Below are 16,905 nucleotides of genomic sequence, written 5' to 3'. Positions count from 1 at the left end.
ATGTTGAACAATATTGCGAACGCTGTGGCCACATTCAAGTGATCAAAGTGCATGTGGAGATCACCTGTGAAGGACAGCTTGTTGCACTTCTTTTCTGAAAGACTGACTTTTGAACACCCATAGGACAGATTCTCTTATTAAAGAAGAAAAGGTTGCAGGAAAGAAAAAGTGCATTCCCCACAGCAACCACCAGCTGGGAGAAAAAATGCCATGAACATCCTCGCTTGTATCAGCCTTGGGAATAGGAAGATGACATTGTAGGTCAGCCGCAAGGACAAGGAAAAATTATGATACACAAGGTGCTCACATTACTGCTCCCACTGGAGAAAACTTGGTCTAGGAAGGTCTCTTTATACCAGCAGCAACCAAGAAAAAGTAATCAACAATCTGGCAAAGCTATGAAGTGGTCAATGTACCACACCACCATCGGAGGGAAAAAGTTCTAGAAACTTCTGTCGGGGTTTGGTTCAGTTCTTCTCCCAGGAGATCAAGATAAGCGCATTGTATTGCGAGCAGCCACAAGCTTGACGAAAAATGGACAGCAGTGTCGATCATCTTACCAGGAAAGTAGTCCTAAGGGAGACATAAAATGCGAACACCTTGAACGAAGGAGATATTGCTGGATAAGGGGTCGAGGTCAGCAGTCACCAGCACAGATGATGATCGGATCAGACAGATAGTCTGATTTTTCTCAAAAGGATGTAGCAGCCAACAGCTAATAGAGATATTGAAATGAAGATGGTAACTTCTCTGGCCTTTGGAAAACACCTATCAGAATCTCCTGCTTGGGCACTATGAAGAGAGATTGGACTTTATTGCAAATAGGTTCACAGTACATCTTCTAGTATTGTTCTGTTTGTTTCCAATACACCATTGACTTTTCTCATCTTAGCAGTTACCACTTTGGATATTTGGCCTACCACCCTTTCTTTCCATCCGTTGGGAGTCGGGTCTCCAAAGGTTTCAGTCAGTTCTGCTCTCAGTTGGTTGCTGTTGCCAGGATTTTCAATAGTTTATTGGCGATATCTCCTTAGCAGTGGTTACTTGTGTTATCTGGCCTACCAAGGGAGTCTCCAGTTTGCCTGCTTTTGTATGCCACTTAGTTCATCCTAGAAATTGTGTTTGTGATAATTCCTGACATTGTCTCATCTGTGTGGATATTGGTTTGAAGTGTTTTCTGATATTCTGTCAGATTGTCTGGCTAACAACATGGTTCCTTTGTTGTAGTGTCTCACCATCTTTGATTGAATTTCTGCATATAGATTTAGTACTTCAGGTTGATGGTCGGAGTTGATATTGAAGATATATGAAGTCTTTGTTTCTATTGAAAGCTACGGGATTGGGGGATCTCTCGCCAAAAAAGCTAGTACCTTTTTTCGTTTTTTACAAAGTGGTAAAAAGTGGTGAAATGCAGGCACCAAGACAACTATTTTTAAAAACCCATTGGCACCCAAAGTGTTAATAACTTGCCGAACAATTTTAGTGCTAAGGGTAACCTTTTATTTGCTGCCAACAGACGTTGTTTACAATCGCTTACCAAGTCTATTTCTTATCACAGGAAAGCGACACTTTGACATGTTGTCACTCGTACACCCTGCTATTTTTCCCAAACGACACAAAGGCATACTTTTAAGCCGGCATTTGACAGCTTGTCTCATTCGTCTAATTAGTACATACATATTCCTTTGTTTCTAGGAGAGCTGATTGCCTTATTTGACGATGATTCAGTCGATGAAATCAAATTTCAAAGGAGCGTGGTAAGTCGGCACACAGAGTACTGGCATGATTTTTTTCCTCCAGGACATCATGATAGCTGATCTGCCGATGCCTAAGGTAGTTTTGTTGGTAATCGGTTCCTTTGAGGTACAAACAAGACTCGTCGGTTTTTCAGTAATTACCTCTGGAAAAATTCTTGTTTGGAAACAATGTTCTGTTATTTTTTGGAGTGGGACAAGGTGTTATTTGTCAATGGTTGAAGGGGCAATAAGCACAAGCGGCCAACACTGGCAACAGCTTTCGTGAACCGAATTTTTTTTAAAATGTTGTTTTTGAGTCATTTGCAATTAGTTCTTTGATGATAGTGAATGCCAAGGATATGGATTGTGATTATAATTATAATTGCACAGCATGTTCAAGAGTAACCTAATTTGGCTGAAACTTTGAAATCTTGCAATGTTTAAACTTGGAGGTTTACCAATCTTTCCTCATTCACAACTTTTCATTTCAACTTTCAGCGGGCAGATATACAAGCAAGAAACATGGATGAACAGAAGTATAAAGAATTCAATGAGGCACGCCAGGCATCTTTTAGTAAGTTTTATTGTTTCAAACTTTTCACAAACAAGTTCAAACACAAATTTCTGACCACTTCTTAGTTGAAGGTATTGGTGTCCTGCTTAACAGAGGTGTCAGTTGAGAGAGGTTCCACTGTACAGGTAGTTCACTTTGTTGCTTTTCTTTTACAGGTCGGAAGTATAAATCTCAGCGGTTCCGAGAATGGTTGGTTGCTGGCATAAACCTGGAGATAAAGCCCAATCCTTTAGCCATGGAGGTGCTCAGTTATCTAGCATATGAAACAGTCGCTCAGGTCAGTACCAGTTTGTCCTAAAATTATGTTCCGTAAATTTTAAAAAAATCGAATGTGGGCAAAATTTGGTGTCTATCGAGCACAAGCGGTTAACAGTTATTGACCGAACTAATTGATTGCTTTGATATTCAATATATGATATCGATAATGAAAGCATGTTAATTTAGGATCATCAATTTTTCATGAATTTTTGTTTGGTCGAACCTTTGTTTTCATGCAAGAAAAACTATAATTTCTGCATCCAGGCTACGCACTTAATTATTGTGCTTTTACCTTTTATTTTTTGTCGGGGGGGGGTTTAATTGATATGATTAGTATTCCAATAGCAGGCTTTGGTAAATTTTGCCGGCAGTCATAAGCGATAATTGTCGAAAGTATTTTTCACAGACGAGATACAATTTGGCCTCCGTTGTTTATTGAAAGTGGGAAGGTAAACTTAACCCTCTCTCACCTAAAGTGACACTTACTATATGAGGAAGCCACTGTGAATGCAGGCTAGGATTTTAGCTCAGTCCAGCATGCTTGATATAGCTTGAAAGTCAGGGAAGGTGTTAGCACTATACGAGGTCATTTAGGATTGTTTGGGCCAGTTAGTTGCATTGGCTTCAATTGGGGGACCACCTTTGACACCTCTCGATGGCTGTACTCCAATCCTGTAATTTGTAAGGCATCTGATAGAGAAAAAGGCTTGAAATCATAATCTAGAGTGTTTTATATGGATAATTGTGTCATTGTTGTTGCAAAGGGTCAAACCAATAAAGGAAGAACTTTCCCAAAAAATGGTGTATGTCCACTTGTGTAACTCAATCTGTATTTTGGTGTAGTATTGTTAAACCAATATTACGCACATCAGGTTCCCGAGAGAGGAGAGAAACGTCTCGTATATGAAGTCCGCATTATTGGACTATTGGAATTTGATGTATCACTGATAAAAATTGCTGCGAGTGATATGGGCTTGATATCGATAACAATTTTGTGTTAATTTTTCTGAACCATTTTGTTTTTGCTTGAAAGGTTAGGAATGTGTTTCCTGAACAATGCAGCTTGAGGCACTTTAGTCTCTAATATGTATGCTTCAATTTCAGATTATTTTTCCCTCTTCTTTTTTCTCAAAATTCCATTGCATCTTTACACTTCTATTGAGTTTGAGGGGTACTAGTATCAGGAAAAACCGATGTGTCTTCTCTACAATCCATTGCTGGTCCCTGACCAACCCATTAGTGGAGCCAAGAGGAAAGAACGTAAAGCATTCTTCCAAGTGAGCATTCCAGTTCAAGTGCTTAATCCCCTATTCTAGATTGAATCATTTTCAAGTGGGCTTCAAACTTGTCACCCAGGGTTCTATCAGTTTTCAAAATCTTAAAATGGGATTAAACGTTTACATATATCTTTGAAAAAAATAAATTTCAAAGTCTTTTATGACAAAATCATACCCGGCAAACCCTACAATATGAAGAATAACAGAGTTGATTGTGGAATATTCGTGCCCTGGGGCCGTGAATATCACAATTCTGCATCTATTACAAAATGACAAACAGGGTGCCGCTATCTTGTACTATAATTTACTTAAGTGTTGATTATTTACCAGTTTATTTTAAGTGTCGATCCTTTGAATCGTTTTGTATTTTTCAATATCTGCTTGTAATGGTTTGCCATCGAGGCTCTCCAGGGTTATGTGGATTTACCAAATTTGGTATTGATTCTTTCTGTCGCTGTTTGTTTTTGGGCGTTGCCGAGGAATAGTCGAGAAGATTACAGACTTTTTCGAAGTAAGTGCGCAATTGACAAGAGTTGTCGCCATTAAATCAGCTGTCTTTTTCTAATATGGGCATCATTTTGGTAGATGATTGCAGATTACCATTACACGATTGGTAATTTTCGATGACAAATATCATATGACAGGATGGCATTGACTTGACACTGGCATACAACTTGTATACACTCCTACTATAGCGTCAAGAGGGTTTTTTGGTAAAAATTGGCGCGGGTATATCTGTGAATTTTCTGGTGGAGATAAGCATGATCCCTCCCTCCTTTGATAATACCCTTTGATCATGATACCTTTTGTGGTCTTTTTTACCCTAATCTCAGCTTTGATGAGGAAGCTCCTCTCGCGCCTGCTTCCTACCAAAGGTTTAGTACTCCTCTGTAAAACAACACGGTTCTATTTGGCTCCAGTAAAAAACTTGTCTTCAGAGATTGAGGCTGTCAAGAACGTGATCAGAGTTGCATACATCCTTGTATAACCAGAGTTTTCAATGTACTCAGCCTCTTTATATTTCAGTTTATAACACAGTTTGATTAGTCTACTATTAACAGTTCAATGTTCTGCTGAAAACATGCTGTCAAAACTGATCAGTCTTCTATTGCTTTTTATGTGTGGGATTTAGAAATCATCGGATCTAGTGGTTCATGTTGTTTACTTTTCAACAACCTGTATGAGAGGGAAGTTGTAGGATGATTTAAAGCTTTTTGGAAACTTTGTACTTATGATATAAAAGACACATTTGAATTGTATGAAAATTCATATCAAAGTAACATCATTCTCAAGTAATCTTCCATCATCTTATGTACTTGCGTAGGATGGAGCCAACTCGGGTAAACATGGTAAAGGTTGCTAAATACAACCTGTGGAAGGGACGGAAAAATTTCTCTAACGATGTATTTTAGGGATATATCTATCCGCTGCTCACACCTAGGCTATTTCTTTCCTACAGAGCACCCTCGTATTGCCAAATATTTACAAGTTTTTGATAATGTCTAATATTATATCCTGCGACTCTGACACCAAAACACTTCAATTTTGATTGAAGTGTCCTTTTGATCCACGCGTAATTTGCAATGAAATCAAGAAATAACAATCCCAACCAACACCATTTTTCTGACACTTAATGTCAAGCTTTGTTCTTTGTGAAGATATCAATCGTTTATGTGGAAAAAGTCATATGGATAAAATTGATCTGTGTGATAATGTCAGGCGAGGAGTGGCCAAAGGTCACTGTATTATTACCACGGAAATATAAGCCTCTTCTGTGTACTCTTTTATCATTTTGGTTTGGATCATCTTTCCCACCCCCAACCGCCCCTTTGGCCTTCAATAAATATACCAAAAATGTGGGCGCTTGCAAAATAATGTGGCTTTGTTCTCCCGTTAAGTGCCAGTATCATTTTTGGGCTTGGATGTCCAAGCTTGAAAAGTCAGGGGCAATATAGAACATCTCCATATCTGGGTCAACCACCTTACGTAAAAAACAGATAGCCCTACACGCTTTAAACAGGGTAGCCGATGTATTCCCCCACCCCCATCCAATTTGTGTAACCTCTTTTTGTATTTCGGTGATGTGGTTACCAAGAGAGAACAAGGGACCTCAAACATTTTCGTCTCCCTCTGTTTTCAATGGTAGTCTTCCTCAGGTGTTATATTGTACCATTGATTTTTCACAGATTGTTTAAAAACTATAATCCAAGTCCATTTATTCACTCTCAGTTCTCGCAGTAATTGCCATCCTGTCAGTTGTTTTGCGATCAATTCTATAGATTTTCCAAAACTGAGTTTTCGTTAAAATAACATTGGCTTTTAGCTAGGGCTGTCAGTGGCCATACAGGTGGCTTGTGATATTGTACTGTAAATTGCAAAATGTTAGCAGGCGTTTCATTTTCACGTATTTTGTCAGTAACCTAGATTTGACAAACATTTTTATTGGAAAAAACAAAAAGAAATTGGTGCAAAAACGTGGTTTACAGTGAACCCTGTGATATTGGGAACTGGCTTTTTCATGTCACTGTGAAAGAGTTGAAATTGTCATTTCTTGTGTTTACTGGTTTGCCTATTTCCCTTTGGGGCTCAAAAGTTAACCCCACAACATGATGACGTGATAACCTGAGCCAAAAGACGTTATGATGCATTCCTTATACTTGTTTTCCTTTCTTTGTTTGATAATACACCATTTCTGCTGATACACTTTGAAATCAACCCTCAAAATGTGAGCCGTTCTCCTGCAGATCGTCATCGTTTTTTCTTGAGCGAGAAGGAAAAGTATCGTTTATACCAAGTAACATTACTTGGAAACATGGACGCTCCTTCTGGCCAGGTTTTCAGATAGATCATAATCTCACATATCACTTTCAAATTTCACATAAGACATTAAAAGCTCAGTTGTTTTCAAAGAGCAGGTTAGATCAGCCTTCACATGTAACTTTTCACCCTCATGTCAATTGTTTTCAAGAACGCAGTCAAGGAACAAACATGCTTGTGACAAGTGAGACATGACAATATGAATCTGATGTTAACATGCCATTCCATGGATAGTGTCACATATATGAGAGAGACATTTAGTGCTGTTCTTTCATTTCAGGTTGTCGACCTGTCCTTACTGGTAAAAAAAGACAGCATCACCAAAACAGATGATCCGATAACTCGGGCAATGCCGCACATCTATATGAGCCATGATCCATTTGAGTTTATCAATCAAACTAAGTCAAAGTCACAGACTGCATCCGTGAAGAAGGAACCTCTTGGTGGGACCTCACCTACCTTAGTGAGTGATGCCTATTTTACCTGTATGTCACTGTTACTAAGACTGGTTCCAGATTATCTCACTAGAGGACCAATAACGAAAACAGCATTGCTTAACCTGACTTCTGCATTCTGGACAAAGCAGAGACTGCTGATTAGCGGGGAGATGGGGAGGTATCTTTCTAGAATGTCCTCTGCTGCTGCCACCTTGCCAGTGTCACTTGAACTTGGGTTCCCGTAGCATGGCAAACGATGGGTTGAAGACCATTGCAAACGACGGATAAGACCAATGACTTTGGTCAACATATTCACTTTTTTATGTTGATTGATGCCAGTGTGGATGTTTTCTCGAGGATCATGTATGCTTACTCTTTGATTTTTTATTCTTTTTCCCAGAAATTGGCATGGCATGTTTAGAACAGGGTAGCAAAATTAAATGCACAGGTTGACCTAATATTGTTTGCCTTTTATACCGTGCATGTATTTCACAGGCATTGGCATCATGGTCAGTTGTATTTTGCCATTATTTGTGAGAAAAATGGGCCCATTTCCTGCAAAAAATGTTTGACATAAACCAGTAACTATTAACCTGTGCATGCTTTGTTTATTAATTTCTATATTAACACATTGTGTTACAGAGTCCACCTTCTACCCCCTCTACCCCCAACTCACAGCATGGTTACAGCCAGCCAGTACCACTGACACCGACCCCCTGTTCAAGTACCGGGAAACCCAAGGCTAAAAAGCGCAAGAAGGTCAGCATGTTTATGCCTGGGAAAATTATGCGGTTTATAGACCACACAGAATGTTGGAATGCTGCATGAATAGTTTTCATTTAGTTTAGGTACCTGTGATTTAAACTGGCTCCATTCAAAATTTTAAATTGGTCATTAAAATGGTCAAAATAGGTAGAGCACTTAACCGAACATTTAAAAAAAAAAGTTTTCAAAACTAAACGTAGATTGAGGCTTTGATATCATTTTAGAGTGGATCAGCGACGAGCCTTGAGATGAGTACGCTAGCAATACAGCCTGGAGAGATTAGAGAAGCTATGAGAACATATGGCTATTTGATTGGGCCATTTGGAGCATTCTCGGTATGATTAATATTTTTTACATTTTCATCATCATCTTTTGCATGAGCTACCAACAATTCAAATCGTTATCAGGGAATAAAGTGAACAAATTGGGGGAAGGGATCAGGGTGTTGTTATGGGATGAATTCAGATTTTACCATGGTGAATCTGAGATCTGTTTTCGTAAGGGATGTTTATGAAGTGTCTTTTAGATTGAAATGGTTTAAAATGTTTGTTGATTGCAATATTCCTGTTTCTGGTGGTGCAAAGCCTTGAATAATCTCCTTTCTCATATATTTCAGAAACCCGCTTCTATGAACATGAAGCAGAAGATACTTTCCTTATAAGGGACACCAGGCAGAAGTTATCAATATGAACACTTATTTGATCAATAGCCATTCTGGGACTGCTTTCAGAAAGTGCAATTTATGACTTATTTTTCTTATTTTCCTGTGTAATAGCTTCCTTCGAAGAAAAAGACTTTACTTGGGTGGGTCACCCTTTTCACTGACATATATGTTGTCTTTGAGTTTACTGTAAGCTATAAGTCATTTTTCATTGTCAGATTTTTTATTGATTCTCCAGCCATTGGAAACAAGTGATGTGTACCAGTTTTTCCAGATTTTTCTTGAAAGAAAATAAATGTACATGTATATTCTTTAGTAGTTCCAGTCGTCTTTTCTATCTGTGTCCTCTCTCAGTTCTCAGGTCCTGGAATAAGGGGATTGATCCATTGTAACTAAAGAAGGGATTGGAAGTTAAGTCGGCCTGACATATCCCTCTGAAGAGAAGACAGAAGTTACAGGATGATAAAAAGGACTGCCCTGCCCGGCCTGTCTTTTCTTGGGGGCATAGTGTTGTCCCCAGTAAATATGACACTGGGTGATATGAATAAAGACTAGCAAATGCTTTTACTTCGATTTTGTACATAAAGGCCTAGTGTAAATGTACATGGAGGTTTAGATAAAAGCATTTGCTGGTCTTTATTCATATCACCGAATGTCTCTATGGTCAGGTTGCGACTGTCTTATAGAATATGTCGTTGTCATTGACCCTGGTGTTGTCCTTAGTGCAATGATGCTGATGTCAGGATGTGATTGTCTTCAAGCACACAATGAGACAGCACCTCGATTTATATCCATTACAGAAGCCTCTGGTGTTATCACAGCTTGTTAGTCATCAGGCATGACAGACACAGTAGAGATGGCACATCGAACCGAGACATGGTACACTCTGTAGATACATATCACACCCCGCATAGACAAAGCTCATCCAGTAGAACCATCGTACCCCCTGTAGGATATGGCACACCCGCCTGCAATAGAACATTATTAAAAATCTGGCACACCCTGTAGAGAAATGATACATTCAGTAGAGACATGGTCCACCCTGTAGAAGCATGGTCAGTTTGTTGGGGGAGTACATATCCAGATCAGGCAGAGTACGCGTGCCTAGTAAAGGGGCATGGCACATCCTGTAGTAACATGGGGCGCTATGAAGAGGGATGGGCACATCCAGACGATGTAGAACCCGACACACCCTGCAGATGAGAGCAATGGCACATCATTGTGGGGGGGGGGGGGACAAGGCACACCAGGTAGGCAGTAGCAAAATGGAACATCCATTGGAGGGAAGGGCCAGGCCGGTCTACTGTCTCATTGAGACAGTCACAATTAGGCATAATCGGGCTAGACCGATCCACCGTCTCGTCATAGCTGTGAGATCAATGAGAAAGTCGCAACCAGACCGAATGGGACCTCGCTAACACCACTGTCATGTGTAGCAGCTGCTCGATCCGAGACATGGGCGTTCATCCGGGTTGACGAAGGACGTCTAGACACCTTTGGATCCGAAGGGGTTTGCAATTCCATCTAGTCAGGAATACAGAGATCCGAGTCGGGACTGGCCGTGAATGCCTTATAGAGCCGACTAGGGACATCCAAGGGTGGTATTAAAGTGAGATGTAACGTTGAAAATTGTTTGACTAGACCAGACTAGATCAGTGCATGTATGTACAAGTGTGCTATTGCCCAGTCCCTCATTTTTGACAATGCCAGTGTAAAAGAAATGCAAGTCCGCCCGGAACCAAGGTCCTACGGATCTTGGTTCCTAAGGAATGGGATACGGACCTCCATTCCTTAGGTAAGGTTGTCCTACCCGGACTTCCGTTGCTGGGCTACGATTCCTATATAAAAGGTAGGACGCTGATTTCTGGGGGACTTAGATTTCTTTTACAGCAGTGACAGAAATTAAAGTCCCCCGTAACCAATGTCCGTACCCATTTAAATTGCATACACAATAGAATGTACTATGGCGAATAATAGAACATGCGTTCAAATATCTAAGGTTTTGGGGTGTCGTCCAGCCAATCACTCGTAGTGTAGTGGTCATGGTCCCTGCCTAGTGAGCAAGAACTGCGCGTTCGAGTCCCACTCGGTCTACACTTTTTCTTTTTTTCATCGTCACCTTTTGCATGATCGATTACAATCATTCGACTGCTTCATCAATAAAGGAATGGGTCGATCACTTTCAAACCATGATCATCAGTCTAGCCTGCTTTCTTGGCCTATAAAACGCACGTGGAAACTTGTCTACCGAAAGAACAGTTCATGACCCAAACGTTATTTTTCGCTCTCAGCGGGACCATGCCTATTCAGCTCGTTGCAGTATCTCGAGGAAGCGGTCAATCCGCCGAGCACCAAAGAACAAATTCAAGGTAAGCTTGGACTTGGATTCCTAGGAAAGAAGGTCTGGGGGAGTTAGATTGATAGAAAAGAAAGTCCGCCTAGGATGCCGATTACTTGATTTTGGACCTACATTCCTAAGGAGTCACGGTCCATTGGTTGCTAGTAACCTAATTCCTAGGACTCCAGCTCCTAGTCGTCCAGGACCGTAGGACTTCGATTCCTAGGAATTTAAATAGAGTCCGGCGGACTCCAGCTAGGTAGGACCTGGATTACTTTTACACCTGTCAACTAATCCAATAACCAAACAAAAGAACTTCATGGGCGAATAAACATAATGCGCAAGTTTAGCCCTTCGCGGAGTGGTAGGAGACGCCACCGGTGGGGTAGGGCCCGGATGGTGTGACCTAAAATGTATTGTCTTTGGTCATGATCGGTCGCGGTTGATTTGAACGCCAGTCAGTTGGTGTTTGGACGAAGAACGTTGAAGTAACACAGACTTTCTCCGATTTCACGTGAAAAAAATGTCTTCGATATCAAATCCAAGCTGCTAACAGGAGAAGGTAGGACCCATTTCTATGCTTGTCATTGGTCTGGATTGGTTTCCACCACTTTTTGGTGCAGCAATAGTCATGCAGTCAAACTGCGCATTTAGAAATTTCAGTCACTTCGCAGATTATGTACATCACCATGTGTATGAACATAGGCGATTTTAATTGCCATCACTCATCAAGTACCGTTTGCTGTAAACAATCGAAAAGGTGCCACGAAGCCGAATATGATAATGATGATGGTTTCTCTGGATGCCTTTGGCTTCGAATGACTCGCGATTAGGGTTTCTGACCGGCAGCCATTTTGGTAAATATTTACCGAGCAGTTTGATATTCCCTCCAAGTGAGGCTTGTCTTAAATTTAAGTCATTCACGTGGCTCCACTATCCCGACTGTGGTGCAGCACCCGACTATAACTGGCATGAATAGGGAATACGCTGGTTATGGATGTCAGATCGTGGTTCCCTGACATTTGCAAACACATTCACTGGACGCAACCCACGCGGCGACACCAAGGACCGCTGGCTGATCTATTGATATGTTCGTAGCAGGGTGTCAAAGTCGGAGAGAAGAAGAGCCACTCTTCTCTTGTAGGGGGTTCATTTGGAAGTGTTTGCATTTGTTAGCCTCTAAACACAAGATTTTAATCCTTCAGTCTCGGGTTTGGCGGAGAAAACTGATCTTACATAAGTCCCAAAACAATATCATATGTCTTTATGGCAATATTTATTATTGGGACCCAGTACAGTGACGTTCTATCCAATATTCTTGGGGCTGTTAGAGAGACTTCTTGTCTAAACAGTACCATTCTGCCCCCTCTAAGGCATACAGTGGTACTAATGAATGAAAGCAGGTTAAACACAAGGTGTTAATCTTTCAGTCTTGGGTTTGGCGGAGAAAACTGATCTTACATAAGTCCCAAAACAATATCATATGTCTTTATGGCAATATTTATTATTGGGACCCAGTACAGTGACGTTCTATCCAATATTCTTGGGGCCGTTGGAGATACTTCTTGTCTAAACAGTACCATGTATTGTGCCTCCTCTGATTTTAAGGCATAAACATTGGTATCTAATAAGACGACTGCTAAATGAATGCAGGTAAAATACAATGTGTTAGTCATTTAGTCTCGGATCCTACTGAAGTTAAAGCAGTGAAATGTTCCACTTCAGCAGGAGTCACCTTCTACACCAGTCCCAATAAATATCTAACTGACTGCTATAACTTGTATTTTTGTTAGCCAATTTGTTTATTCATGAAAGGACATAGTATTTGCTACCTGGTTTTATTCTGATAGACCTTTAGCGGCCATGCTATTATGATCTTGACACTGGCCCTGACAATGAACACGATCTGTCTTATAATTTCAGTAGTTTTGTCGCATGAGCTTGGAAAGCAAGACTGATGAGGATTCTGTGTCAGTCTTCATAATGACGAGATGGCAGCACTCCAGTTTGAAAAGAGGAGTAAGTAGAAATCGTAAAGATGACTTGCACCTGAAGTAGTGTTATCATAAATTGTAAAATGAAGTCTTCGGGCAGAAACTATAACTTGTGCTCAGCCATAGTGGTACACGCAACAAGTGAACTGTAGCCCAAAGCAAATTCAGAGCGATAGAGACTCTAGACTACCAATCGCAAATGACGGTTTACTAAATGTTTCAGTTCACAAAAATCTGCTCGTTTGACACCAGTTGAAAACCAATGTGACACTAAAAGGATTATCAACCAAACACAATATAAATAATAGAATTGGAAGAGCTTCTTTCTGAGACACTTCCTCTAAAACATGTTTATTTAGTTATCTCTTCAAGGCCATCGATTGACTGCTCCCCTACCGCTGACGCCAGTACTCGCACATCGAAGTAAACAAGCACTCGTCCTTATTCCTACCTAGGAAAAGACGGCCGCGGAGACACTAAGAAATCTGGACTAATACTACTGATCGAAATAAGAATGAAAAGGTGTAACAATGACCCAGGATGAGAGTATCCTGGGGACAAAGGTCTCTACTAATATTATGTGATTTTAAACACTGACGTATATACGGTCACGCTTCTCTTCAGAGCTATTCCTTAACCCGGAAGGACTCCTCTCCCTTTGGAACATTTGACACTACACAGTGATACGACTCCTACCAACTGGAGTGCCACCTCTTTTTACATCTTGGGTCTGCAAAGCTTCTTGTTTAAAAGTATTTTTTGTTAGAACTGTTTGATGTCTGTCTGTCTGTGGATAAAAATCACAATGTTGTAAAAGGTCGCATGTGTATATTTTTGAATTAGTACTGCACTTATCAAATAAATGTTTTAATTCACAATCTAGTTTATTGTTTGCATACTTTATGACAATTTAAGAAGGGCCCACTCACAGTTGAGGACAAATTTTGGACACAACCTTTTTGGGCCTTATTGCTCTTAACAAATTACTTACATACAGCTGGTGGCTTGATTGGCCTTAACTGAAGGAGATAATGGTCATGTCGTCACTCAAATTTTGTCTGGAACAACCAGAGGACAAATTTTGGACACAACCTTTTTGGGCCTTGTTGCTCTTAACAAATTACTTACAAATAGCTGGTGGCTTGATTGGCCTTAACTGAAGGAGATAATGGTTATGTCATCACTCAAATTGTGTCTGGAACAACCAGGTCTGTCAGGGTGTGCCTCCTCCCCTTTGTGCAGTCACAATCGGACTGGCATCAATGTCTCGTACATTCTAAAGATGATCAGGTCAATGAACATGGGTACTGACCAGCCCAATTTGGTATGAGTGCTGTACAACCAAATTCTGTGTAAGGTCTCTGGCTGGATTCATGATGGTCATTTGATGAGATACTATCCTCTATATCAATTTCCCTGCATGACGCTGATATAATGAGGTTCCGATCAGACGCTGTGCTCATGAGCCTTGACAAGGCTTACAACAGCATCGCCAGATCTAACGTTGATTTCGACAAAATCAACAGAAGTGTTGACCTTGACAGCAAAGTGGTTAACCAAGTGTCAGGTACCATCTAAATGATATGGCATCTATATAGGAGATGGGTGAGAAACGGAGCATATGGAGAAACCAGAAGATGTAGATAGAAGCGGTCGATTGTGACGGACACAAGGACCATTGGCGAGGATGGAGATATACAGAGGCAGGTAACAACCGTCTGTTTAAGGTAGTAAGCAAAAGAAACCAAGGATAATATCAAGCACTCGACAGCCTGGAAACAACTCAACTCGCCCAAGAGCGACATCAGATAAACCTGGGCAACTCCCAGGTTCGCTCCCCCTCTTGATGATCATCCAAGGCAACTTGGATTTCAAACTTCTCCCCACAATTACAGTCGAAGAACTCCACGTTGGAAATCCACCGGTGACATCCGAAACATGCTTTAAAAAACTGCAACTTGCCTAGAGATAGTCCTGTTACCAGGGATACAATGGTAAGCTCGGTCAATGTATTATGGATCACTGTCCCAATTCCCAACGCGATCTCTGGAACTGTTTGGAACCTGTAATACAAAATCAGGCCCATCCATAGTTAGTGGTCGCAACGCCGAGGAAAGGATCTCCGGTAGTAGGCACACATTCACCATTTATGGCCGAGATGTGACGACTGTCTTCGAAAGTACAGTAAGGGAGTAGCTTTATCCACAATATACATGCCCTCCTCTTGTATACAATACATGAGACATTGCATCTACGGCAATGCTGTGTCTATCTTCAAGAGGGGTCAATGAGACAGCAGCTCCATTTGTTACAGTCACCCTTATTATCGTTGTCCCCGGCTGGATTGTATGCCGTTGTCTCTATTGCCAAGGTGGGACTGTCTTCCAGAGCACATGCGACAACAGCTTTATTCATTACGGTAGACCCTGATGCGGTCTCCAGTTCATGTGACGTTGGCTCTCTGTCCTCTAAGTCATTTCATGGCCAGAATATAAATCAAGGAGAAGACTCATAGCCACCATTACTGTCGGCCCTGATGTTGTCTTCGAACATGAGCATGCCGATGTCCATTACATATACAGGAGGCTATGGTGTGTTTTTAGAACACGTGGTGTTGATTTTTGGCCAGGTTGTCCTCACGTGCACAACGAGACAGCAATGCTATCCAATGCAGTTGGCCGTGCTGCTGTCCGCAGTAGATGTGATTTTCTCCATTAGAGACAGTCCTGTTGTTGCCCCCTAGTTCGCATGACGTTGTCCCTGTGGCCAGGTTGTGATTGTCTTTAAGAGAGCATCAATACGATAGTAGCTCTATCCACTAGTTATCCTGAATTTGAGAGCCTTTACTCGGCACAAATGACCGAGCTTATGCTCTGTCCTTTCCTCGTTGCAGGGCCTGCTGCGTTGGATAGCGCTGCTGTCTCATTGCGCACGTGAGGACAATCACAATATGGCCAAAAATCAACGCCACGTGTTCGCCCCTTTTCATGTGATGTTTGTCTCTGTAGGTCAGGTTTGACTGTCTGGCCATGATGTTGTCCCCGGCCAGTACACGTGTCCTCTCTATAGTCAGACTGTCTTCATGAGCGCGTCAATGAAGAAGTAGCTCTGTCCGTTATCAAGCCCTGATGATGTCTCCAGTTCTCAAGGACCTGGTTGTGACTGTCTGCAAGAGCCTGTCAATACGACAGCAGCTCGATCCACTAGTTATCCTGAACTTGAGAGCCTTCACTCGGCGGCACGAATGCCCGAGCTGATTCTCGGTAACGTGTACGCACGAGGGGTGGAGAATACGACTGACCCTTGTATTCGATAATGATAACAGGAGGCCATGGGGTTGTCTCCAGTATATGTGGCAATGTCTCCATGACCACGTTTTGACTGTCTTCCAGAACATCTATGAGGCAAAAGCGCTATCCATTTCAGTAAGTTATGGATATCGCTGTGCTGTCATGTGCTGTCCCCATTACATGTGTCGTTGTCTCCATGGTCTGGTTGTGACTCTGTTAAAGCGGACAATGCGACAGGAGCTCTATCATTTAAAGTACGTCCTAGTGCTGTCCCCAGTACATGTGGCGTTGTCTCCATGGCCAGGTTGTGACTCTGTTTAAGCGGACAATGCGACAGGACCTCTATCACTTAAAGTACGTCCTAGTGCTGTCCCCAGTACATGTGGCGTTGTCTCCATGGCCAGGTTGTGACTCTGTTAAAGCGGACAATGCGACAGGACCTCTATCCATTAAAGTACGTCCTAGTGCTGTCCCCAGTACATGTGGCGTTGTCTCCATGGTCAGGTTGTGACTCTGTTAAAGCGGACAATGCGACAGGACCTCTATCCATTAAAGTACGTCCTCGTGCTGTCCTCAGTATATGTGGCGTTGTCTCCATGGTCAGGTTGTGACTCTGTTAAAGCGGACAATGCGACAGGACCTCTATCCATTAAAGTACGTCCTCGTGCTGTCCTCAGTACATGTGGCGTTGTCTCCATGGTCAGGTTGTGGCTCTGTTAAAGCGGACAATGCGACAGGAACTCTTTCCATTAAAGAAG

At 41.6% G+C, this 16,905-nt stretch overlaps 1 protein-coding gene and 1 long non-coding RNA gene across 4 annotated transcripts in view; both read left to right on the top strand.

Annotated features, from left to right (window-relative positions):
* LOC135488694 (transcription initiation protein SPT3 homolog) overlaps positions 1–8,836 on the top strand; it is a 67,671-nt gene extending 58,835 nt beyond the window's left edge. For 2 of the 3 annotated variants that reach the window (XM_064773385.1, XM_064773383.1), the window contains exons 6-12: positions 1,696–1,757; positions 2,235–2,310; positions 2,466–2,587; positions 6,943–7,125; positions 7,742–7,858; positions 8,089–8,199; positions 8,481–8,836. In XM_064773385.1, the coding sequence (XP_064629455.1) occupies positions 1,696–1,757; positions 2,235–2,310; positions 2,466–2,587; positions 6,943–7,125; positions 7,742–7,858; positions 8,089–8,199; positions 8,481–8,525 (716 nt within the window). In that variant the 3' untranslated portion in view covers positions 8,526–8,836. The remainder of the gene's footprint in view (positions 1–1,695; positions 1,758–2,234; positions 2,311–2,465; positions 2,588–6,942; positions 7,126–7,741; positions 7,859–8,088; positions 8,200–8,480) is intronic. The other variant, XM_064773386.1, reaches the window with a different exon arrangement.
* A 2,462-nt stretch (positions 8,837–11,298) lies between these two features.
* On the top strand, positions 11,299–13,692 carry LOC135488750 (uncharacterized). The gene is made up of 3 exons (XR_010447040.1): positions 11,299–11,425; positions 12,787–12,882; positions 13,217–13,692. It is a non-coding gene; the product is annotated as an uncharacterized LOC135488750 (long non-coding RNA).
* Positions 13,693–16,905: the final 3,213 nt, after the last annotated feature.

Source organism: Lineus longissimus, chromosome 5 (genome assembly GCF_910592395.1).
Source record: "Lineus longissimus chromosome 5, tnLinLong1.2, whole genome shotgun sequence".
NCBI lineage: Eukaryota > Metazoa > Nemertea > Pilidiophora > Heteronemertea > Lineidae > Lineus > Lineus longissimus.
This window is presented reverse-complemented; position numbering and strand designations above follow the sequence as displayed.